This window comes from Galeopterus variegatus, unplaced genomic scaffold, assembly GCF_000696425.1.
Source record: "Galeopterus variegatus unplaced genomic scaffold, G_variegatus-3.0.2 Scaffold1012, whole genome shotgun sequence".
Classification (NCBI taxonomy): Eukaryota; Metazoa; Chordata; class Mammalia; order Dermoptera; family Cynocephalidae; genus Galeopterus; species Galeopterus variegatus.
The window spans coordinates 6392-33200 of record NW_007727123.1 but is presented as its reverse complement, the minus strand read 5'-3'; the positions used below and the strand labels follow the sequence as shown (position 1 = coordinate 33200).

The 26809-nt window shown below is 35.0% G+C and overlaps 1 protein-coding gene across 1 annotated transcript in view; it reads right to left on the bottom strand.

Annotated features, from left to right (window-relative positions):
• Positions 1–26571, bottom strand: part of SCAPER (S-phase cyclin A-associated protein in the ER) — a 396020-nt gene extending 369449 nt beyond the window's left edge. Inside the window, exons 1-7 of the mRNA XM_008574198.1 lie at positions 26310–26571; positions 23095–23307; positions 17761–17928; positions 16865–16940; positions 16520–16637; positions 16146–16257; positions 2906–3046 (exon numbers count right to left, since the gene is read on the bottom strand). Coding sequence (XP_008572420.1) covers positions 2906–3046; positions 16146–16257; positions 16520–16637; positions 16865–16940; positions 17761–17928; positions 23095–23307; positions 26310–26501 — 1020 coding nt within the window. The 5' untranslated portion in view covers positions 26502–26571. The remainder of the gene's footprint in view (positions 1–2905; positions 3047–16145; positions 16258–16519; positions 16638–16864; positions 16941–17760; positions 17929–23094; positions 23308–26309) is intronic.
• Between the last annotated feature and the right edge of the window lie 238 nt (positions 26572–26809).

Below are 26809 nucleotides of genomic sequence, written 5' to 3'. Positions count from 1 at the left end.
TATAAAACTCTTAGAAGAAAACACAAGACAAAAGCTTTATAACATTGGATTCAACAGTGATTTCTTGGATGTGACAGCAAAGGCACAGGCAACAAAATAAAAAATAAAATTTAAAAAATTTAAAATAGGCAAATAGGATTTTATGAAAATTAAAACATTTTGTGCATCAAAAGACACTATCAACAGAATGAAAACACAATGCACAGAATGGGAGAAAATATTTGTAAATTATATATTTGATAAGGGATTGACAACCAGAACATATAGAGAAGTCCTACACTTACCAACAAAAAAGCAAGTCAATTCAACGTGAACAAAGGACTTGAATAGACATTTGTCCAAAGAAGATATACAAATGGCCAATGTGTACATGAAAGGATGCTCAACATCACTTAATCGTTAGAGAAATGCAAATCAAAACTACAATTAGATACCACCTAACACACATTAGGATCACTATTATCAAAAAACAGAAAATAACAAGAGTTGGGAGGATATGGAGTAACTGGAACCCTTGTGCACTGGTGGTGAGAATGCAAAATGGTGCTGCTGCTGTGGAAAACAGCACAATGGTTCCTACAAAAATTACAAATAGAAATACCATATAATACAGCAATTCCACTTCTGGGCATATACCAGAAAAAAAGTTCAAAGCAGGAACTCAAAGAGATATTTGTACTCCCATGTTTATAGCAACAGTATTCACAATAGCTAAAAGGTAGTAGCAACTCAAGTGTTCATCCATGGATAAATGGATAATCAACGTGAATATTATTTAGCCTTAAAAAGGAAAGAAATTCTGACATATGCTACAACACTGAGACCTTGAAGACATTATGCTAAGTGAAATAAGCCAGTCATTAAAAGACAAATACTACATGATTCCACTTACATGATGCAATAAGAGTTGTCAAAATCATAGAAATAGAAAGTAGGAGGCTAGTTGCAAGGAGCTAGGAGAAGTGGGGAATGATGAGTTATTATTTAATGGTGATATGGATTGTGTCCCCCAAGTTTTATGTATTAGTAGCTTGATTCCCACTGTGTCTGTTAAGAAGGTGAGAAATCCTATTACGGTAATGGAAAGGTGGGGCCTTGGAGAGGTGATTAGATTCTGAGGACCATGCCTAGTGAATGGATTAAAATGGTAATCAAGGGAGTGATTCTGGGGGCTTTAAAAGGAGAGTGCATAAGGAGCTACCTCTCTCTCTTTGCTCTGCAATTTCTGCCATGTGAGACTCCTGGGTCACTGTCGCCACCAAGACCCTTCTTACCAGATGTGTTCCCCTGCACTGTGGACTTCTCAGCCTCCAAAACTGTAAGCAATAAATTTTTATTTTCTTATAAAATACCCAGTTCTGGGTATTTTGTTACAAGCAATAGAAATGGACTAATACAAATGGGTACACAATTTGGTTTTACAAGATGAAAAGAGTACTACTACATATGGATGGTGGTGATGGTTGTACATCATGAATATATTTAATACCAGTGAACTGTACACTAAATAATAGTTAAGGTGGTAAATTTTACCTTGTATTTTTCCCACAATAAAAATGGAAAAAAAATGAGACATTATACATATACTAAAATAGGATGACTAAAATCAAAATGTGTAATTATGCCAACTACTGGTCAGAATGTGGCAAAACTAGAACTTGCATTCACTGCTGACAGAAATGTGAAATAGTTTAGCTAGTTTGGAAAACTGCTTTTTTGTTTTTCTTTTAAGTAAAACGTGAAGATATCAGACTCTGCCAATCCACTCCTAGGTATTTATGAAAGGAAAATGAAAGCATACATCTTTACAAAGACTTGTACAAGAATGTTCACAGCAGCTTTATTTGTAATGGACAAAAACTAGAAAGAAAACAAATGTCCACCAACAGGTGACTGGATTAACAAATTATGGTATTTCCATATAGTGGTATACTTCTCAGCAATGAAAAGGAAAGAACTACTGATACACAAAATATTATGGATGAAATTCAAAATAATTGTGTTGAGTGAAAGAAGCCAAAGGAAAGAGTACACACTGTATGATTCCATTCACATAAAGTTCTAGAAAATGCAAACATCTATAGTGATAGAAAGCAGATAAGCAATTGCATGGTAACAGAGTTGGAGGAAGGAATGAATTACAAAGAGGAATCATTTATTATGTTCATTGCACTGATAGTTTCAGAGATAAATACATGTCAAAACAACAAATTGAAGGGCCGGCCCGGTGGCACACTGCTACAGTGTGCCGCTTGGGAGCGCAGTGGCGCTCCCACCGAGGGTTCGGATCCCACATACAGACCAGTTCCCGCTCACTGGCTGAGCGAGGTACAGGCGCAACACCGAGGGTTGCAATCCCATTGCCGGTCCCGGTCCGGTACGGGCGCGACACTGAGGGTTGCGATCCGTTGCCGGACACGAAAAAAGACAAAAAGGAAAAAAAAAAAAAAACAAATTGAATACTTTACATATGTGCTCCTTATTCTCTGTCAATTATACCTCAATAGAACTACTAAAAAAAAAAAAAAAAAAGACAGCTCACAGAATTATTGTAAGGATAAAGTAAGATATTGCACCTATTAAGTTTTAACAGGTGAGCGTATAAAATGCTCTGTTATTCTGGGACAGAATAAACTCTTTTTTTTTTTTTTTAAAGATGACCGGTAAGGGGATCTTAACCCTTCACTTGGTGTTGTCAGCACCCCGGTCTCCCAAGTGAGCTAACCGGCCATCCCTATATAGGGATCCAAACCCATGGCCTTGGTGTTATCAGCACCGCACTTTCCAAAGTGAGCCACGGGCCGGCCCTTAAACTCTTCATAAACATTACCCTCTACTACTATTATATAACAACAGAAAAAATACGTGGGTAATTAATTCAATGTTTAAAGCACCTTTAATATACCTTAGCTTCTTCCTCCTGTGCTTTTTTCACAATTGCTTGTAATTGCACCTCTCGTTTAAATTCCGCATGAAGTAATTTCTCTTCCATCATCCTACGTCGTTGATCTAACAATTCTTCCTTCCACTTCCGGACATCCTTCTCCTATATATAGTGAATTATCAAATAATTAATTTCAAAATATGCAATCATTTAACAGAAGTGCAAACAAATAAATGGCCTATGAAATATAAAGTCTAAACCTGGAAAGATCTTCTGGAGCATGAGTAATGATTAAGGACACAGACTATGAAGCCAAGCTACCTGAGTGCATAATCTACCTTGGCCACTTACCTGGGCAAGTTTTTTAGCCTATGTCTCAGTTTCCTTATCTATAAAAAGAGAATAACAATAATAATAGTGCTTAACTCATAGCAATATTTTAAAGATTGAGTTAATATATGTAAAACTCTTACAACAGTGTATTAGACATGGCTCTATAGAAATATTTGCTATTATCATTGTACTGCACCATGAGAACACTTAAAATAAACATACTGTGTATTTCTTATCCTTATAAACCTTAATGTCCCTATAATATAACCCATTATATAAATTATAATATGTTATATATATATATATATATATATGTATATATATATTATAACCATTACATTCAAGAAATATAAGTAATTTTATCCTAGAGACCGGAAAATGAAGAGAAGTCTGAAAAACCACATTATTTGTATAAGAAATACAAATCTCTGAAGGAACAGAGAGAATGGAATAAATATAATAACTGCCTTTAATTCCTCAAAATAATATCAAATGGGAGAAGTAAAAGACTTGTTCTGTGCTCCAGGAAATAAGGTTCAACATCAATGAGAATAAATCATAGAAAATCAGAAGTTGTCTCAATACGAAAAAACTAACATTTTAGTAGAATTTTATGTAAATAATTATGTGTTGAACTATCTGAAAAAGTATGATGCAGAAACAGCACCGGACTAGGAGCCAGAGAACAGGTCCTTGAAGCCTTCGTTCTGCAAATTATTGGTCATATGACACTAGAAATGACACTTAGCCTGTCCTAGATTCAGTTTTCACATCTGTAAAATGGGGTCAGTACCTGCCCTGTATACCTCACAGAGTTACTGTAGTGATCAGATGAGACAATATAAGTAGAACAGTGTTGAAAGCAATCACCCATTATACAAATGGAAGGTGGAGTTTACTATTAAAATTAATTAAAGTGTGCTATGGTTTGAATATGGTTTGTTCCCACCAAAACTCAGTTTGAGGCTTGGTTCTCAACACTGCAATGTTGAGAGGTTGAACCTGTAAGAAGTAGGACCTAATGGGAGGTGTTTAAGCCATGACAGCTCTTCCCTCTTTGGCAGCTTGGTGTCCTTCTTGCGAAAGAGTTAGTTACCAAAGAGTGGGCTGTTACAAAAGTTTGGCTTTGTAGACTCTCTGTTGCTCCCTCTCTCTCTATGTGACTGATCTCTTTGCATACAGCTCCCCTTCCACTTTCTGCCATCAGTTGAAGCATCATGAGGCCCTCAACAGATGCAGCTGCCCAATCTTGAACTTTCCATCTGCCAGAATTGTGAGCCAAATAAACCTCTTTTCTTTACCCAGCCAGGTACTCTGTTATAGCAACACAAGATGGACTAAGACAAAAGGATACCTACATTGATGAGAAAATTAAACTAGAGAACTTCTAAAGTCTTGTACAATTTCAGTAATCTGTATTTTGCATGAATATTTGTAGATTATACTATACATTAATAAAGTATACTATGTAATTTTATTTGTATTAAAAAACATAGTAAGAGAGGATATGTATTTGTGTTAGAGAACTTCTCTTAAGTTGAGAATGAAATAATGTATTAACTCTTATAAAATCCCACAACATGGACACTCTGCTTTTAATATCTGATCTATTCATTCTAAAATGACAAATTCTGAGGTTCAGGTAAAAAGAAAATTTTCTTTTTACCGGAATTTTCTTCCAGTTACAGTCAACTTTACTACTGTATTAAAGAGAATCTTATGCTACCTAACTCATTCTTACAAATATTCAGGTTATTTGGTCCAATTATCTCTCCCAAATTTAAAACATACATTAAAAGTAAAGCAAATAATACACTTAACCTATGCATATTGTACTACTTTCCAGTACCAGAAGATAACAAAGTTCACCTGTAACTACAATGTAGTGGTCATACATCTTCTGTCACCCTGTGTTTGATAATTGTAGTATGCAGCCTCCAAGACAGTGCCAAATGACCTAAGACACCTGGTATTCAGACCTCTGTGTAATATCTTCCTACATTGTAACCAGAAGAACACAGCAAAAGTGATGATATAAAAGACAGTGCAGCTTCCATTTTATCAACTCACTCTTTTTCTCTTTCCCATTCTCTCGGATTACATGGGAAAACCACCAGCCACATCATAAAGACAGTTGGGTTATGGAAAGGCCCACTTGTCAATGAACTGAGGTTTCTAGCCAACAAGCAAAGAGGAACTGAGGCCTGTAAATAACTGCACGAATGAGTTTGGAAATGGATCCTCCAGCCCCAGATGACTACTACCTTGATTGACAGCTTGACTGCAACCTCAGCAGAGACCCAGAGCAAGAATCACTAGGCAAGCCACTCCTGGTTTCCTTGCCCACAGAAATTGTGAACTAATAAATGTCTGTTGTTTTAAGTTACTAAGTTTTGAGGTGATTTGTTACAAAGCACAGATAACCAACGCAGTACTCATCTGCTACATGAGAGAAATAGTAAGAGTGACCATATGTTCAGCAAACTCCAAGTTAGCACTATATCACTGTTTTATATACTTATGTCATTTAAGCATCACAAGAGGTTTATTATTATACTTGTCATTTTACAGATAAAGAAACTGAAATCAATCATGTTAAGTAAATTGCCAAGGGCCTCATAGCTAATTTTGTGGTAAAATCAGGATTTGAGCTTAGTTATCTCCAAAGCCCATGTTCTTTCCACTATAACACACTAATCAATAGTTAGACAGGTGGAAATACTCAGACTCTTTTCTGTAAATATAATTAGTGCCATGCTTATTCAAACCTGATCATCCTATTTTTTTACTATTGATAATAGCAAGTTTTTTTCTTTTAATCAGTTTCTATCACATTACATTAGTAGATATTCCAATGAAAAAGATCTTTGAATTCAAAACCAACTTTTGCTATGCTGTTTTTGTTTGTTTTGTTAACTATAATCATGATGCTGTACATTACAGCTCCAAAAATTATTCATCTTGCATAACCGAAACTTTGTACCCTTTGACCAACACTACCCCATTGCCCCTCCCCATAGCAACCAACATTCTACTTTCTGCTTCGATAAATTTGACTATTTTAGATTCCACGCATAAGTGAGATCATGCACTATTTCTGTGTCTTGATTATTCCACTTAGCTTAATTAATGGCCTCTAGCTCCATCCATATTGTCACAATTGGCAGAATTTCATTTCTTAAAGTTGAATAAAATTGTATACACACACACACACACACATTTACATTGTCCATTCATCTGTTGGCAGACATGTAGGTTGTTATATCTTGGCTATTATGGATAATGCTACAATGAACATTATATATCCTTTGTATATATAACTGGATATATAGCCAGAAGAAGTACTGCTGGATCAAATAGTAGTTCTATACTAAATTTTTAAGGAAACTCCATACTGCTTAGCATAATGGCTGCACTAATTTACATTCGCACCAGCAGCATACAAGGATTCCCTTTTCTACACATCCTTGCTAACTTCCCTTTTGTCGTTTTGATGATAGCCATCCTAACAGATGTAAGGTGGTACTTCACTGCAGTTTTGACTTGCCTTTCCCGGATGATTACAGATGTTGAGCAACTTTCCATATACCTATTAGTCCATTTTAATTTCTCCTTTTTAGACGTGTCTACGTAGGCCCTTTGCCTATTTTTGAATTGAGTTATTTTCTTGCTATTGAGTTATGTGAGTTCTTTAAATATTTTGGATATTAACACCTTATCAGATATGTTTTACAAATATTTTCCCCCACTCCGTAAGTTGTCTTTTCATTTGTTGATTTTTTTCCTCTGTTGTGCAGAAATTTGATATGATCCCACTTGTCTATTTTCACTTTTGTCACCTCTGCTTTTCGTGTAATATCCAAAAATTCATTGCAAAGATCAAAGCCAAGAAGGTTTTTCCCTATGCTTTCTTCTAAAAGTATTATTTCAGGCTTTATGTTTAAGTCTTTAATTTTGAATTGATTTTTGTATATAGTGTGAGATAGGGGTCCAATTTTATTCTTCTGCATGTCGAGATAAAATTTTCCCAACATCATTTGTTCAAAAGATTATACTTTCCCCATTGTGTGTTCTTGGCTCCCTCGTCAAAGATCTGTTGACCATTATTATTGCATAGGTTTGTTTCTGGGTTCTCTATTATGTTCCATTGGTCTGTATGTACATTTTAATGCCACAACCAAACTGTTTTCATTAACATACCTACATTATATAATTTGAAATCAGGAAGTATGATGCCTCTAGCCTTATTCTTCTTGCTCAAGATTATGTTGTATCTTGGCAGTCCTTTGTAGTTACACAGTCATTTTAAAACTGTTTTTTCTATTTTGGTGGGGGGGGGGAAAGGCATGGGGATTTTGATAGGAATTGCATTGAATCTGAGGACACTGTAACAATATTAGTTCTTGCAATCCATAAACATAAGATGTCTTTCCACTTACTTGGTGTCTTGTTTATTTTCTTTCATCAATGTTTTATAATTTTCAGTGTATAAGTCTTTCATCTCTTCGGTTAATTCCTAACTCTTTTATTCTTTAATTTTCCTAATGTAGATACTATTATTTTCTCAATTTCCCTTCTGGGTAGTTCAACATTAGTTTGTAGAAACCTCAGTGATTTTTGCACTTTTTTTTAATTGAAACAACTGATTGCATATATCTGTGGGGTGCAGCATTGAATATCAATACCAGTGTACGATATGTGATTTTCAAACCAGGATAATTAGTATATTCAACATTATACAACACTATCATTTTTGTGACCCTTTACCAATTTCTCACTAATCTCCCTTCCCCCTCCCCCTTTCCCACCTCTAACAACCTCAGTTCTCTTCTCTCCTTGTGAAAGTTCAATGTATTATTGTGATTGACACACCTCCCTTCCTCCCATTTATTATTTCTTTTTAGTTCCCACTTATGACTGAGGACATGGGTATTCCTCTTTCTCTGCCTGGCTTTTTTCACTTAAGATAATTTTCTCTAAGTTCATATGTTGCTGTGAATGACAGAATTTCATTCTTTTTTAAAGCAGAGTAGTATTCCATTGAGTATATATGCCACATTTTCCTTATCCAGTTTTCCATCAATGGACATTTAGGATTGTTCCAACTCTTGGCTAGTGTAAATAGAGCTGCGATAAACATGGGAGTGCAGCTATCCCTTCAACATGATGATTTGCATTCCTTTGGGTATATACCCAGCACTGGGATTGCTGGGTCATATGGCAGTTCTATCTGTAGTTGTCTGAGGAACATCCATACATTTTCCATAATAGCTGCACCAATTTACAGTCTTACCAATAGTGTAGGAGGATTCCCCTTTCTCTGCATCCTTGCCAGTGTTTGTTATTCTCTGTCTTTTGGTAATAGCCAGTCTAACTGGGATGAGATAATATCTCAATGTGGTTTTGATTTGCATTTCCCTGATGCTTAGTGATGTCAAGAATTTTTTCACATGTCTGTTGGCCATTTGTATATCTTCCTTTGAGAAAAGTCTGCTCAGCTCCTTTGACCATTTTTTAATTGGGTTGTTTTTCACTCTTAAGTTGTTTGAGTTCCTTGTGTATTCTGGATATTAACCCCTTGTTGGATACATATTCATGAATATTTTCTCCCATTCTATAGGCTGTCTTTCACTCTGTTAATCACCATATTTTTTGCTGTGCAGAAGCTTTTTAGTTTGATATAATCTCATCTGTTTATTTTTCCTTTGTTACCTGTACTTTTGGGGTCTTATTCATAAAAGTTTTTGCTCAGTCCTACTTCCTGATGCATTTCCCCTATGTTTTCTTTTAGTTGTTTTGTAGTTTCAGGTCTTATATTTAAGTCTTTAGTCCATTTTGAGTTAATTTTGGTATACGGCAAGAGGTACAAATCTAGTTTCATTCTTCTACATATGGATGTCCAATTTTCTCAGCACCATTTACTGAAGAGGCAGTCTTTTTCCCCAGTGTAAGTTGTTGTGCCTTTGTCAAAGATCAGTTGACTGTAAGTATGTGGATTGATTTCTGGGTTCTCCATTCTGTCCCATTTGTCAATGTGTCTGTTTTTATGCTGCTACCATGCTGTTTTGGTCACTATATCTTTGTACTATAATTTGAAGTCAGGTAGACTTATGCCTCTAGCTTTATTTTTTTTGCTCAGAAATGCTTTGGCTACTTGGGGTATTTTGTTGTTCTATGTGAATGTCAGAGTTGTTTTTTATTTCTGTGAAGGATACCATTGGTATACTGATGGGGACTGCATTGAATCTGTAGATTGCTTTGGGTAGTATGGACATTTTCATAATGCTAATTCTTCCAATAGAAGAGCATGGGATGTCTTTCCATCTTTTGGTGTCCTCTTTAATTTCAGTAGTGATGCATAGTTTTTGTTGTAGAGATCTTTCACTTCCTTGTTCATTCCTAGGTATCTTATTTTTTTTTTTTTGATGACTATTGTAAATGGGCTAGCTTTCTTAATTTCTTTTTCTGCTAGTTTGCATTGGAGTATAAAAATGCTACTGATTTCTGTGTGTTGATTTTGTATCCTGCAATATTATGGAAATCATTTATCAACTCTAAGAATTTTTTGGTAGAGTCGTTAGGCATTTCTATACAGAACCATGTCAACTGCAAACAGGGACAAGTTGACTTTGTCTTTTCCAATCTGGATGCCTTTTATTTCTTTTTCTTGCCTCTTATTCTGGCTAGTACTTCCAATATTATGTTAAATAGGAGTGGTGAGAGTGGGCATCATTGTCTCGCTCCCATTCTTAAGGGAAAAGATTTCAGCTTTTCCCCATTCAGGATGACACTGGCAGTGGGGTTGTCATATATGGCTCTTATTGTGTTGAGATACTTTCCTTCTATACCTAATTTAATGAAAGTCTGTATCATGAAGGGATGTTGAATTTTGTCAAATGCTTTTTCTGCATCTATTGAGATAATCATATGGTTTTTATCATTGATTTTGTTGATGTGATGTATCACATTTACTGACTTGCATATGTTGAAACATTCTTGCATCCCTGGGATGAATCCCACGTAATCGTGCTGTATAATTTTTTCTGATGTGTTGCTGTATTCTATTTACTAATATTTTATGAGGATTTTTGCATTTTTGTTCATCAAACATAGTGGCCTGTAGTTTTCTTTTTCTGTTGTATCTTTGTCTGGTTTTGGTATCAGGGTGATGCTGTCCTCATAGAATGAGTTTGGGAGTATGGTCTCTGTTTTGATTTTTTGGAATAGTTTGAAGAGAACTAATGTTAATTTCTCTTAAAAGGTTTGGTAGAATTCAGAAGTAAAGTCATCCAGTCCTGACCTTTAAATTGCTGGAAGACTGCTGATTACTGCTTCAATCTTGTTGCTTGTTATTGATCTGGTCAGGTTTTCTATTTCTTCTTGTTTCAGTCTTCGTAGTTTGTATGTGTCCAAAAATTTATCCATTTTCTTCAGGTTTTCAAATTTGTTGGTGTATTGTTTTTCTTAATAGTCTCTAATGATTCCTTGTATTTCTGTGGTATCAGTTGTTATATGTCCATCTTCATGTCTAATTTTCATTAATTTTTGTTATTTGGGTCTTCTCTCTTCTTTTTTTAGTTAGCCTAGCTAATGGTTTGTCTGCCTTGCTTATCTTCTCGAAAAACCAACTTTTTGTTCACTGATCTTTTCCATGGTTTGGGGGGTTTTTTGGTTTTTGTTTTTTAAACATACAGCACCTGGTATTCCAAGGCAGGCTCCCATCCAAGTAATAACCAGGCCCCACCCTACTAAGCTTTCAAGATCAGAAACATTCAGGGTGGTATGGCTGCAGAAAGTAAGTTGTATTTGTGCTTTCATTTACTTCAAAGTATTATTTAAATTCCATTTTGATTTCCCCTTTTCCAAATATCTGTTCAATAGTATAATGTCTAGTTTTTACATTGTTGTTAATTTTCTTGTTTTCTTTCTGTTATTTCTAGAGTCATTCCTCTGTGATGTAAGAAGTTACTTGGTATATTTTCAATATACTTAAATTCCTCAAGTGTGTGACCTAACATGTGATCTACCCTGGAGATGTTCCAAGTGCACTTTAGAAAAATGAGTATTCTGCCACTTTTGGGTAGAAAATTCTGTATATGTCTGTTAGGTACATTTACTCTATAGTATTGTTCAAGTTGATTGTTTCCTTATTGATTTTCCACCTGGATGTTCTATCCATTGTTGAAAGAATGCACTGAAATCTCCTAATATTATTGTACTGCTATCTTCAGATCTGTCAACATTTGTTTAATATATTTAGGCGCTTTGATATTGGCTGCAAATATATTTTAAATTGTTATGTCTTCCTGTTGAACTGATGTTTTATCATTATTTAATGACCTTTCTCTCTGGGAAAATTTTTTGATTCAAAGTCCATTTTATCTGATATAATACAATATCTTTTTTCCATCCCTTCTCATTCAGCCTATGTGTCCTTTAGATTGAAAATGAATCTTTTGTAGATAGCATATGGCTGGCTCTTGTTTTTAATTCTCAGTCACTTTCTGCCTTTCAATTGGTGAGTTTAATCCATTTACATTTAAAGTAATTACTGACAGGTAAACTTACTATTGCCATTTTGTTAATTATTTTCTGTTTTGCAGTTTGCTTGTTCCTCTCTTCCTCTATTTCTGTCTTATTCTGTTATTTGATTTTTTTTTGTAATGGTTTGATTTTAATTCTTTCTTTTTATCTTTTGTGTACCTACAATAAGTTGTGCCTTTGTGTTTATAAACATCTATTTTAATAACAACTTAAATTCAAATACATACAAAAACTCTACACTTTTACCTGACAACACATTTTGTGATCTTGGTCAGAGTTTACTACTTTTCATATGATGAGTCCATTACCAAATTTTTGTCATTATACTTTTCCTTGGTACTTTTGTCCTTTAATTTTTATATTGGGGTAAATGGTTGGTTGTGCACCACCATTAGAGGGTTACATTGATGGAGTTTGGATGTGTTGTCCCCTCCAATACTCATGTGGAAATTTGATCCCCAATGTGGCAGTGTTGGAAACTGATTGAGTCATGGGGGCAAATCCCTTATGAATGAATTAATGCTCTCCCTGGGGGCGGGGGTATTAATGAGTGAGTATTTGCTCTATTAGTTTCCACAAGAGTTCATTGTTTAAAGGACCCTGGCACCTCCTCTCTTGCTTCTCTCTCTTGCTTCCTCTCGCCACATGATCTGCTTGTACCTGCTGGCTGCCTGCCACTTTTCTGCCATTAGTAGAAACAGCCTGAGGCCCGTGCCATATGCAACTGTCCCAGAATCGTAAGCCAAATAAACCTCTCTTCTTTATAAATCACCCAGTCTCAGGTATTTGTTATAGCAACGCAAAATGGACTAAAACAAAATTGGTACCAAGGAGTGGGGTGTTGCTATACAGATACTTGAAAATGTGGATGCAGCTTTGGAACTGGGTAATGGGCAAAGGTTGAAGGAGTCTAGAAGAATCAGAAGAGAAAAAGATGAGGGAAAGTTTGGAAGATTTTAGAGACTGGTTACGCAGCTGTGACCAGAATGTTGATAGAAACGTGGACAGTAAAGACCATGTAGATGATGATGTCTCAGACAGAAATGAGGAACTTATCAGGAATTGGGGCAAAGATCACCCTTGCTATGCCATAGCAAGGAATTTGGCTGCATTGTGTCCATGCCCTTGGACTTTGTGGAAGGTGGGACTTAAGAGTTGTGAACCAATGTATCTGGTAAAAGAAATTTCCAAGCAGCAAAGCATTAAAGATGCTGCATGTTTATTTCTAACAGCCTATGCTGAGTTATGGCAGAAAAGGCATGATGTAAAGCCAGAATTTTAAAAGGGAGCAGAGTATAAAGATTTGGAAAATTTGCAGCATGGCCAAGTAATAGAAAAGCAGAGAGCATGCAACGGTGCAGCCCAGCAACCATTAGCTCAGAAGATTAGTACAAAGGAAAGGGATTATCAAGAGAAGGAGAAAAGGGCCCTGAAGGCATTGCAGAAGCCTCTGGGGCCAACCCTTCCATTTCAGGCCCAAATGCCTAGGGAGACAGAATGGTCTTGGGGAAAAGGCCTGAGGCACCCTCCATGGGCTCGCTGCCCAGGGCCACCTTGAGAAGCTGCTTCCAGCACCAACAGCTGCTTTGGCTGCTTCAGCTGTGGCTAAATTGGCCCCAGGTGTGGCTGGACCCACAGCTTTGGAAAATACAAGCCAGAAGTCTCGGCAGCATCCACGTGGTGTTAGGTCTGCAGGCTTACAGAATGCCAGAGCTGGGAAGGCTTGGGAACCTCCACCCAGATATCAAAGTATGTACAGAAAATTCTGGGGGCCCAGGAAGAGATCTGTCACAGGGGTGGAGTTACCACAGAAGGGGTGGAATGACGAAGTTTGGATGTGTTGTCCCCTCCAAAACTCATGTGGAAATTTGATCCCCAATGTGGCAGTGTTGGAAACTGATTGAGTCATGGGGGCGGATCCCTTATGAATGGATTAATGCTCTCCCTGGGGGAGGGGGGAGTAATGAGTGTGAATTCTCACTCTACTAGTTCCCACAAGAGCTGATTGTTTAAAGGACCCTGGCATTGCTTCCTCTTGCCATGTGATCTGCTTGTACTCACCAGCTACCTGCCACTTTCTGCCATGAGTAGAAGCAGCCTGAGGCCTGTGCCACATGCAGCTGTCCCAGAATCGTAAGCCAAATAAACCACTTTCCTTTATAAATTACCCCGTCTCAGGTATTTCTGTTATAGCAACACGAAATGGACTGATATATACGGTATTCTGCATTTGACTATATATTTACCCCTACTGGTGAGATTTATACTTTCATATGTTTTCATATTGCTCTTTATCATGTTTTCAATTCTATTATAAGAACTCCATGAAGTGTTTCTTCTAAGCCATGCCTAGTGGCAAAAACTCCCTCAGTTCTGTGTGTCTGGGAAAGACTCTCCCCTATGTTTTTAGGGATAGCTTTGTAGTGTATAGTATTCATGGTTGGCAATTTTTTTCTTTCAGTACTTTGAATATATCTTGCCATTGTCTCCTTTCCTGTAGGGTTTCTGCTGAGAAATTCAGTAATAATTTTTTCTGGTGGTGGGGGAGGGGAGTCCCTTGTACGTAATGAGTCACTTTTCTCCTGCTGCTGTCAGAATTCTCTCTTTGTCTTTGAGGGTTTTTTTAAATTTATCAATATACAGTTAGTTGATTTTTGTGTTCCTTTACCAATTCCTCCTTTTCTCCCCTCTCTGTCCTTCACATCAACATTATATCTATTCACTTATCTTAACAAGTTCAAGGAATTATTGTGATTGTTGTGTCTTCTTCCCTCCCACCCCCTGTCTATTTGTTTTGATAGTTTAATTATATTGAGTCTTGGGTAGACTTCTTTATCTTCAACCTGTTTGGGGTTCTATGGGCTTGAGTCTGGATATGTATGTCCCTCCACAGATTTGGGAAGTTTTTTGGCTATTATTTCTTTATAAAAGCTCTCCAAACCTTACTCTCTTCTTCTGATTCTTATCATATGTATAATGGTTCAATGACAATGTCCCATAAATTCCATAGGCTTTCTTTATACTTTTTCATTCCATTTTCTTTTTTCTCCTTTTACTGGATAATTTAAATGGCCTTTCTTCGAGTTCTTTAATTCTTTCCTCTGCTTGACTAAGTTTGCTGCTAGAGCTCTCTGGTTGAATTTTTTGGTTCAGTCACTGTATTCATCAACTCCAGAATTTGTCTGCTTCTTTTTTATGGCTTCTATTTCTTTCTTGAACTTCTCATTTTGTTCATGTGTTGTTTTCCTAATTTTGTTCAATTATTTATCTGTGTTCTCTTGTAGCTCCCTGACCTTCTGTAGAACAATTATTTTTAATTCGTCATCAAACAGTTTGTGGATCTCTATTTGTATTTAGGTTGGTTATTGGAAATTATTATGTTCCCATGCTGGTGTCATGTTTTTTCAATTTTTCCTGTTCCCTGTATCCTTGCATTGCTATCTGTGTATTTAAAGAAGCAGTCACCTTATCCAGACTTTACATATGCATAAGGAAAGACCATCACATGGGAGAGGGGATTATGAGGACCTAAGTAGAGTGGGGGCACAAGGGAGCATATTGTTGTTGCACCAGGCTTAGTGGAATGTGGGACACCAAATGTAGGCTGTGCAATAGCTCTGGGTCCCATGATGCACAGGGGCATGGCAGCTCACAGAGCTGAGGTTGGCAACATCAGTAAATATGGGATCTTTGGCTGCAAAAGCTAAAGGGTACCTGCCATGCCTTCAAGGGCTGTTGGGATTACTAGTGGCACCTTGTGTTGAGCAGCAAGCACACCTGGGTAGATAGGGGCCAGGGCCAGTGGCATACACAGCTCTGGAGTTTGGCTGCAGAAATGCATGTGGCAATGGGAGCCAGAGCCAGCTGTGGGCATGCATGTGCATGGCTACTGGGCCATGCACATACACTGACAACTAACAGAGGGCCAGGGCAGTAGCTTGTATTCCTGAGGCTGAAAGGATTGGCTGCAGCCACAGGCATAGTTGTAAAAATCAGAGCCAGTGGCAGGGGCCAAGACCAACCCAAAATAGGCACACACCAGAAACCCAATAATCGTAGCTCAAAACTGTCCTACCAGGTCATTCTACACTTCAGACAAGCCTCCCGAAGAAAACCTGCCAATGATAAGGGCAAACGACAAAATGCAGATTCAATAATCCATGTCAACCCTGCAAAATATCAATTTACTAGATAATTTATGAATAACAAATTGGTTTTTTTAAATTAAACCTCCTAGTTTTCAATAGGCAGACTCGCCTTTATTTGCTAGCAAATTTAATTATTTTTATGGTTCCTTTAGTTTCTCTCAAACCAAAAGGAAAAGTCTAGTTTAAAAAAGTCCATCAATTGAAGACTATCATAATTTCCTAAAAAATAAACTTACCCTTTCTAACAATTTCTGGAGCTTTAATGTTTTCTCTTCACGTAACTTTTCCCTCAGTTGCTGTGCTTTCATTTGCTTTTCTTCATGTTTCTTCTTAGATTCTGCAATTGTTCTATTAACAGAAAGAAATGGATAAGAGACACAAATGTTTACACAATAAGGCCAATAATAGTGTTCTTTAGATTTCAAAGTTCTTAAAGTATACAGAACTAATTTTGGCCAACCATTTCAGGAAAGCATTGTCATTTTTCAATGGACATGTCACTGTCCTGAATAATGTACCCACAAAGGTCATGTAGCAACTCTACTTAATAGTCAAGAGTGGCTGGTTTTCCTCCTATGAAAAATTTCAAATTAATCTTCAAAGGCCAGACCTTTTACGAGATGGTGAAGAAAGTTTTTCATGCATGTGAATTCCATGCCCTGGAGGTCTAGCAGGTTCCTCTTCTACAATATCCCCCCAGGATGTATTTTGGCGCCAAGATTCACGAGCTGTTCAGAAAAAAGAAACCACTGTTTATTGTTTAACCACATATTTCTATAAAACCACTATTTGATAACAGACTTTTAAAAGGGAATAGCATTCCCACTCTAATTTACTTATTTTAAACAGAAACTACATGTAATAAGATAATCTATTTTATCCCACTGTCCCTGCATGTCACACACACACACACACACACACACACACACACACACACACACACACACACAAATACCTTCATAATCTGCAAGGACATCGTTCCAATCCAATGACATACCACAGAAAGATACACTCCCACTGCCCATGCTAGCCTAAAATGTAACAAGAGAAACAGAAAAACAAATTTTTGAATAGAATTATAACCTTAAGAAATGAACAATACATGAAATTTTCCTACTTGTTAATATATTGCAATTAACCAACAGCTCAAAACCAGAAAAAAAAACACATACCTTGTGTAATAACAATAATTATCAAGTTAAAATACCACAGCCTATACAAATTAAGAGCCCAATAGCCAATAACAGCAGAGACAAATAAAGTAAATTTAAAAAGAAACACACTGGCCTTATATTATTACTATATAAACACTGACATATAGAAAGCACATATTTGAAGAGCCCAAGATTATTTAGTGGGCATTAAAATTTAATAAAATGTGAAACATTCATGGTTAAGTTATTCTTTAACAAATCCTCTTTGCCAACATATATATCCTGAGTACTTAGTGACATCAAGGCAATGTGTCAATTGCTTCTTATTAGTAGGATACAAAAAAGTAAAATATCTTAGATTCTCATTCAATCTCTACAAATTGCACTAAAAGTAATGTTGAGTTTTTACTTTCTGTGAGACTCAATTTCTTGATTTGTAAAATGAGAATAACCATTCCCAACTTGTCTATTGCATCATGTATGAAAATACTTAGTAATGGTAAAGTGCTAAAAACAATTTGCTACTGTTTATTGTATAAGTCTAAATCACCCTGAGAATAATAATAATTATTGTTGGAAATGACTTTTAAATAAATTATTTCAAATAGGACTATATGAACTCCAAGTCTTTCTGGGCCTAAGAATTTTATTTCTATATAATTTTTGAACAATTAAGTTAAAAATTCTAAATACTCACAGAAAAATCACTGTCGTCAGTTTCAATGTTAATATCATTGTTTTCTTCAGCTTCAATTTCTCTAGTTAACTGTTCTTCTTCAGCAATAGCACTAGCAATGGCTTCTTCATTGGCCTTTTCTAGACGATCTGCTAGCTCTTCTTTTTTAGCAAGCACTTCTGCCATGGACTATAAAAAGTTAAAACGAATAAACAAAAAGAATCATCATCACAGGACTGGAAAATCAAGTAATCATTTCCTTCTTTATGCCTGCTCTAATCATGAACTCAACAGTATACATAAAATAGCATTGATTTAGAATCATGAAACCTGGGGTCCAATATATGTTCAAACATTTTTCTAGCTGTGTGACTTAGAAGTTTTTTAAAACCAAGAGCCTATTTCATATTCCATAAAATAACGGATGGATAATCCACGACTTACCTTCTTTACCAGACTACTGTGTATGAGAAACTGTGAGGTTATATAAATAACATGTATTATTATGACAAGGCGTGAATTTCATCTGAGTTCCAAAATTCAAAAGTTACTTATCAAATACATTTACTAAATATAAAACAAAAATAGTATACTATAATGGGAACATGGAAAAATATATGTTATAATGATGACATTTTCTGAATATATATACTTAATTTTAAAATAAGCATTAGAAGTAATACAAATAATATGCATAAGAATCATTAATTCATAATGAGGTCCCATGAGAAGCTAAAGATATATACTACAAACCCTAAAGCAAACACTGAAATAAAAAAACAAAGAGTTAAAGTTAATAAGCTAACAAAGGAGGGCCGAGCCCCTGACGCACTCGGAAGAGTGTGGCGCTGGGAGCGCAGCAGTACAGCGGCGCTCCCACCGTGGCTTCGGATCCTATGTAGGGATGACCGGTGCTCTCACAGTGCTCACTGGCTGAGCGCGGTGCAGCCGGTCTCAAAAAGGACAAAAAAAAAAAAAAATAGAGAGAACAAAGAACACACGGATCAAACAGAAAACAAACAGTAAGATGGTAGATTTAAACAAACCATCTCGATAATCACAATACATATAGTCTAAACACCACAATTAGATTACAAGTAAAAAAAAATCTACACTAATCAAAAGACGGCTGAAGTATAAATATCACACACAGCACATTTCAGAGGAAAAAGTATCACCGGGGATTTTTAAAAAAAGGTCATTTCATAATAATAAAAGAGTCAATTCATCAAGAAGACAAAACAATCCTAAATGTTTATGGACTTAACAGAGCTTTGAAATACATGAAGCAAAAACTGATAGAACTGCAAAAGAAATAAACCTAATGAGAATGTAAAATGGTGCAAACACTTTGGAAAACAGTCTGACAGTTCTTCAAAAGGTTAAACCCAGTTCATATGATCCAGCAATTCCACTCCTAGATATATATCCAGGAGAAAAAAAACACATATGTCCACACAAAAACTTGTATGCAAATATTTAAAGCAGCACTATGTATAATAGCCAAACTATAGAAACAATCTAAATGTACATCAGTTGGTGAATAAAATGTGATATACCCATACAGTGGAATACTATTTGGTCATAAAAAGGAATGAAGTACTGAGAGGCTAAAACATGTATGAACCTTTAAAACATTATGCTAAATGGAAGAAGCCAGTGCAAAAGACCACAAATTGTATACCATTTCTATAAAATGTCAAAAAAAGGCAAAACTATAGAGACAGAAAACAGTTAGGGCTAGAAGGGCAGTGATGGGGTGAAAGGGAGTAACTGCAAATGCAAACTGTGTTTCTTTTTGGAATGATGAAAGTGTTCCAAAACCGGCTATGGTGATAGTTGCACAGTTCTGTAATTACACTAAAAAACATTTCATTGTAGGGCCCGCCCGGTGGCGCATTGGAGAGTGCGCCGCTTGGGAGCGTGGCGGCGCTCCTGCCGAGGGTTCGGATCCCAAGTGGAGACCGGTTCCCGCTCACTGGCTGAGCGCAGTGCAGACGCGACACCGAGGGTTGCGATCCCGTTGCCGGTCCCCGGTATGGGCGCGACACCGAGGGTTGCAATCCCGTTACCGGTCAGTAAAAAAGACAAAAAGGAATAAAAAAAAAAACATTTCATTGTAAATATTAAGTGAATGAATAGTATGTTATACAAATTATATCTTAAGAAAGTTGTTTTTTAAAAAAGAAATAGATCCAGGCCAGCCCCGTGGCTCACTCGGGAGAGTGCAGCGTTGGTAGCGCCGAGGCCGCGGGTTCGGATCCTTTATAAGGATGGCCGGTGCGCTCATGTGAGCATGGTGCAGATGACACCGTGCCAAGGGTTGCGATCCCCTTACCAGTCAAAAAAAAAAAAAAGAAAAAAAGAAATAGATCCATAGTTACATTCAGAGTTTTCAATACCCCTCTTTCAATTGACAGAACAAGTAGATAGAAAATGAGTAAAGATAAAGGAGACCTGAACAATAGTATAAAAATTTTTTTTGATGTAGGTATTTTTCCAAGAGAAATGAAAACACATGTTCACACAAAGATATGTACACAAATGTTCATGGCACTTTTATTCATAACAAAAAAACTAGAAGTAACTCAAATGTCTGTAAGCAAGTGAATGAATAAATACATTGTATATGCACAAAACAAAATACTACCAAAGACAGTGAAAAGAATGAACAATCAATACACACAACTACATGGATAAATCTCAAAATAATTATGTTGAGTGAAAGAAGCCAAGCAAAGATTATATAATTCCATTTATATAAAATTCTGAAAATGTAAACTAAAACATAGCAAAAGAAAGAAGAATAGTGTTTACCTGAAAAGGGGCTACAGAGAAGGCAAGAAGGGAGGGATCATAAAGGGGAAAGTGGAAACTTTTAGGGGCAATCAATATGTTCATTATCTTGATTGTAATAATGATTTCATAGCTGTAAACAGATGTCACAATTTATCAACTTGTACATTTTAAATACGCTTAATGGAAATAAATTATATCTCAATAAATGTACTAAAAATACAAATGCTTCAGTACCAGCTTATTATATATGTGCTCTAGAGTAGAGTCTGGGCATTAATTTTTTTAAAGCTTCCCTTCCCTCTTCTCTATCACACCCCCCAAAACACACAAAGATTGTCCCTTGGGGAATAGAATAGGGTGGGGAAGTTTCAAAAAGAGACTATTTCTGTGCATCATAAGCTCTTCTCTATAAACCCTAAAAACGTTATAGAAAATGACTGCTGTTAATGTGCCACACAAAAATTATAACTTCTAACAATAACTAAAATCCAAATATTAAAGTTAAATATATTTAAGTTTGCAGAAAGTAAGCTCTCACATGAGCCTTCTCTATGTCCTCCCTATAATTTTATCTTCCCTAGAATGTAAAATGTCTATTTAGTTACTATCTGAAGACCTGAAAAGATTCTAACCTAGTACAGGTAGAGCATCCCTAATAGGAAAATCCAAAATCTGAAATGCTATAAACTCCAAATGATAATGCTTAAGGGAACATTTCAGATTTCGAGTTTTCAGATTAGGGCTGCCCAGCCAGTTAAGTTACTGCAAATATTCCAAAATCAGAAATACTTCTGGTCTCAAGCATTTTGGATAAGGAATACTCAACCTGTAGTATAGCTTATGGATAAAATATGATTCAATCATCCATATACAACTTTATTTTCACACAGTGAACTTCAAATAAATATACGCATGTCGTTATTTTGAAAATTTCCAAATTTTCACTAAAACTTGAAAATGTTAGCAAATCTAAAAAATTAGATCAATGGAAGCTAGGTAATATAATGGCATATTATTATAATGATGGCAAAAGTTGACCTTAAATAGAAAGGTTTTCACAGTCATTTTTTGCTAATGTTTCTACAAGTGAACAGCAATTTTTTTTTTTTACTTTAACCAGCTATATAACAATATCGTACTGAGAAAGAAAAGAAAAAATAGCTCATTCATAACTGCAGGAATTCTATATAACCCCCTACTTGGAAACTAAACAATAAGGTGCTTATCTAGAGTATCTCTAGCAAAACAAATGAAAAAAAAATTTTTTTTAAATCTTGGTTTAGTTAAAACTCTTTTAATAATACACTTAATATTCATATTTAAAACTTAACTTGTTTTCTTTCAAATATGCAAATTTGACCCTCAAAATAACAAAGGGTTTTCATGATTTTACAACAAGCTTATATTTGTGATCAAAATAAAAGAGGATGAGGGAAGTAATTATTTCCTGCTTATTCAAGTATGGGATCATTTTCCTCTTCTGAAATTTGATTCTCACAGAACCAAATTGTAAAATAAATAACTTGTTATAATATATAGTATGAAAACAAAAAATATATATGACCAATTTCTACCCCATACATTAAATGCATTTCTTATTTGACCATAATTATGTTCAACCTTTAAAAAGTCCATCACTAAAAGACAGAAGATAAAAAACAAATTGCTTTACCTTATTAAAGGAATCTAAACATTTGTTTTTCTTATTACTATATCCCTGATATTCTTTTATTCCCTTAAACTATCCATGTCAAGTTTCATCTATATCTACTGCTACTATCTCTGTAAGATGTATAATTTTGCCCAATACTATCTACTGATAGCATCTTTCAGCATGATAAGGCATTAAGTTTTGGAAGAAATTACTATAGTATATAGTATATAGTATAGTAATAATGGCCCTTTAAAAAGTAAAATTTGAATAACTTTTCTCAACTTTTTATATACGCTTATTTCTTTGGAAAGTTACTTCTTTAAACAAAGCTAGCATGACCTATTCTACATTATCCCTAGGTTAAGTATCTTAATACTGTAGCAATAGAAAGAGATGGACAGAAATACATAGTCATCCAAAACATTAACCTATAAATAACTGAAAATCAATGCATTTTTAGAGATTCTGGAATAGGATGGTAAATAAATTTTATCTTAAAGACCAACTCCAATCAAATGATAGTAGCTGTTTAAATTACTCCGTTGAGGGAGTTTTTAAAAGTAAGTCCAGAAGGCACCATTTCTGCATGGAAGACTTTACTGTTACTGGTTTAGTTTCTTAATCCTAGACCAAAGAGTATTGGATCAAATCACATACAAACTGCAGGATTTGAACAAATTATTTAACTCTCACAGTCTCACTTTATTCCTCTACAAAACAAAAAGAATATTAATTATCAGAAGATTACTACAAAAATAAAATATTAAAATAAAATAACATGTATAATGTTTTGTGAAGTATAAAGTAATAAATAATACAAGTTATTATTATTGGGGTTCATGCCTCATATATATTTACTCAGAGTTCTGATAAGTTGTTCTTACCAAGTTAGCAGCACTCACATTTGAAATATCTGAAGGATCCATTTCACTCTCTATCCTTGCTTTCTCTGCCAGAAATTTGTCATCATTTGTTTGCAAAGGAGGTGTGTCAGCTTGCTGAGTTGTTGAAACACACTCTGTATCAATGTGAACAGCTGGTATTTCAGAAGTTCGCACAGAATTTTCTTGACTACTACCAGAATTCTTGACATCATCCAGTGTACTCACTGTGAACTAATAAAATATATTTATAGAATACATCAGAGATAATAAAAAATACTTATCCACTATTCCACTCTAAAAGAGCTAACTCTGCTTATCCTATCAACAGTGAAGCAGTACTTGACTAGCTGACAGACAACTCACTCATCTTTTTTGTGTATTTCAAGTGTAACCAAAGGAAAGAAACTACTAAGCAGCATAAATTTTACTTGCATGCCTACTAGGTATCGGGCACTATCTGAAGCACTCTAAGAAATTAAGCAATATATACTGTAATTATATTTTCTTTTAGTAGGCCAACTTGTAAAAAGTATGTCATATCTCTCACAAAGGAAATCTGTTCACAAATATAACACTTTGTCTTATACAACTAAAGGTATTTATGTTGTCTTTTGTGAAGACTGTCTAATAACAAATGAGGATACTCAGCATTTTCTAAAAACATCCTGAAAACATTTTTTATCAAAATATATTTTGAGGGCATTTTACTCAAAAATATAAAACTTGCTCTCTTCAAATAATACTAACATGACCTCAAAGTATCTTTAATAAAGACCTATATGGCACATGATGCCAATTCTCAGATCTAAAAGAGAAAAGGTTGACCTAGGTGTGCAGATATAAAGCAAGCAGTGTCTCATTATGCGATTCATATACTTTAGACACCCTCCCCATTCCAGGAGGAATATTTGACACAAAACCAACAGAAATGTGAAAACAATCTAAAAAACAGTATCTTTGGCTTAGGCCAAACACATATTCATTCTTTAAAAATGTTCTAGTTTAGTAAATAGAACCAAGCCTTTATCTTCATCTTTTAACAGAGTAGAGAAAGAATGGTGCTATGTTTTCTAGTTACAATCCAAGTTGGAGAGCTAAAATCTAAAATTGTGAATTTAAAACTCACCCACATCACTTCTTAAATAAACATGAGATAAACATTGCAGTGGCCATAAAACCTCCAGTTTGATTAATTATTTACACAAACATTAAACTTGGCCAAGTCTTATAAACTACTTTAAAAGTTCTACTATTGGTCAGAATTTAAAGTGTCCCAAAGTGGTGATTTTAGCATAAGCATTATTTAAATTGTATCACTTTGTTTATATTGCTATCAACATTATTTATATGTCAGTCACCATGGTTTATAATCTTCTTGGCAATATTTATATTAGCATTACTGATGTTTACAATATAGTCAACCCTGTTTATTAAAAACTCAATATCATTTATATAACAAAATCAAAGCTAAATTATAAAGTAATGTTGAGAAAAGATATAAATATGCTACTTCTATTTTTAGAGTAACAGTGGAGAAAACAAATATTATTACCAATTTGGCTTCAATCAGCAGTGAATTTTTATACTGAAACATTTTAGCAATAGTTTAATTATTCAAAAGTTCTATGTAGGGATTATTCCTGAAATCCCAATATCATAAATTTATACACTACACAAAACAAGCATAATTTTTATATTGTTATATTTTTTAGCAAAAACACACATTATCAAAAATGCTAGATATTTAAGTGATATGAAAAGTAATTTCTTCACTAAGTATCTTAAATGTAGCTTTCCTATATTAAAGAGTTTCTTAGTTACTTCCAACAAATATATACTGATTACTTCCTATGTGTCTAGGACTCTGTTCCATATTGAGGGAAATTAAAGCGCAACATAAGATACTTCCCTCAAGGAGCTTGCAATCTCACTTGGGCATATAACGTACACACATTAAAGAGTTATAAAACATCAAAAACAATGTAAGATTAAGAGCCATTATCATCATTAAGAGAAGACAAGGAAGTTGAAGAACATTTCCAGTGGGGAAATAAAGGAGAGAGTTTTAAAAAACAGATATTATCCTAGACTGAAAATATTACAACTATTTTGTAATTGATTTACTTAGCCCCTGTACTATATCAAAGAATATCTCCCATATTTCATCAACCATTTTACATAAAATTATACCAATTAAACACGAACGTTTATATAAACAAATATGTAAACGAATATATTGGTTCATGAAATAAGTAAAATAAACTTCAACTAGACTAACAGAAGAAATATTGGGAATATTAACTCTAAAAAATTATTTTAGATATTAGCAAATTATTCTACACTTGATTTGCAGGAAGTAAAAGTAGAAAAAGTTCAAAATTTCATCTCCATTTTCAGTAACATCCAAATAAAGCAAGAGAACACAACCTTAATAAAGCATTCAAAGTTAAAAACAAACCTGGACAACTTGATATTATCTCCCTCTAGATATGACACTAAGGACAATTACTTTAGCCTGTCAAAAATGTATAAGCTATATTGAATTATGAACAAACAATGAACAAAGGACAGTGCGCGCGCGCACACACACATACAAAAGCACTGCAATGTATTCTTCAAAATTATTATTATTATTATTTTTTGACTGGTAAGGGGATCGCAACCCTCAGCACAGTGTGGTCCGCACCACACTCAGCCAGTGAGCACACCGGCCATCCCTACATAGGATCCGAACCTGTGGCCTCGGAGCTACCAGCACCGCACTCACCCGAGTGAGCCACGAGTCCTAGAGCAGGGAAAATCTATAAAGAAATTATTGACATAACTACAAAATTTTAAATATAGACTATAAACTAGATAATATTTTATGTGCTAAATTCCATGAATTTTATCATTATAATGTGGTTATATAAAAGAGTTTCTTTGTTTTTTGGAGATACATGCTGTAGTAGTAGTTAAAGGTGAATGGTTACAATGTTTGCACATTACTCTCAAATGATTAGCATGTGTGTGTGTGACATATGAGTCAAAAAAAAAATATATGGCAAATATTAATCTGTAAATCTAAGCAAACAGGATGGGGATGTGTGTTTCACTGTTATATTCTTGCAAATTTTCTGTAGATCTAAAATGTTTCACAGTTAAAAATTAAAAATGAAGCAGAAAAATAACACATTCCAGAACACACACACCCCTTTCAAAAAGGCAATAATAGGATTTTCAGAATGTATTACCTGGGTTCTTTCAGCAAGTGGATGGTCGCAAGAGTGTAATGAGTCTTTAGGATGAGATTCTATAGTATTCGAAATTCCATCTTCAACAAATTCACCTTTCTGCATGTTTTCATCAGGTAAAAGACATACATTTTCTTTATCGCTGTCATCCTTTGACCTCAAGGCTTCTGTTGCTAAGGAAACTTTCGGCATCACTGCTGTTGATCGAGAACGAACAGGCCTTCCTCTATGAACAGTCTCCCATCCCTCAGCATCTTTTTGCTCTATGCAATTAAAGGAAGAAAATAAATCAAGATTTCTTTAGATGATAAAAAATTTGAAACCTTATAAAATAAAAACATTTTCTAATTTAATTCCCATTAAATATACCAACATGACATTAACTATTGTACAAGATGTATTTTTACATATTTTAAAAAATATGTGCGTGTGCGAATAACTATCCCTATTTTACAAATGGAAAAACTGAGATTCAGATTAAGAATGGCTTAAGGTCATAC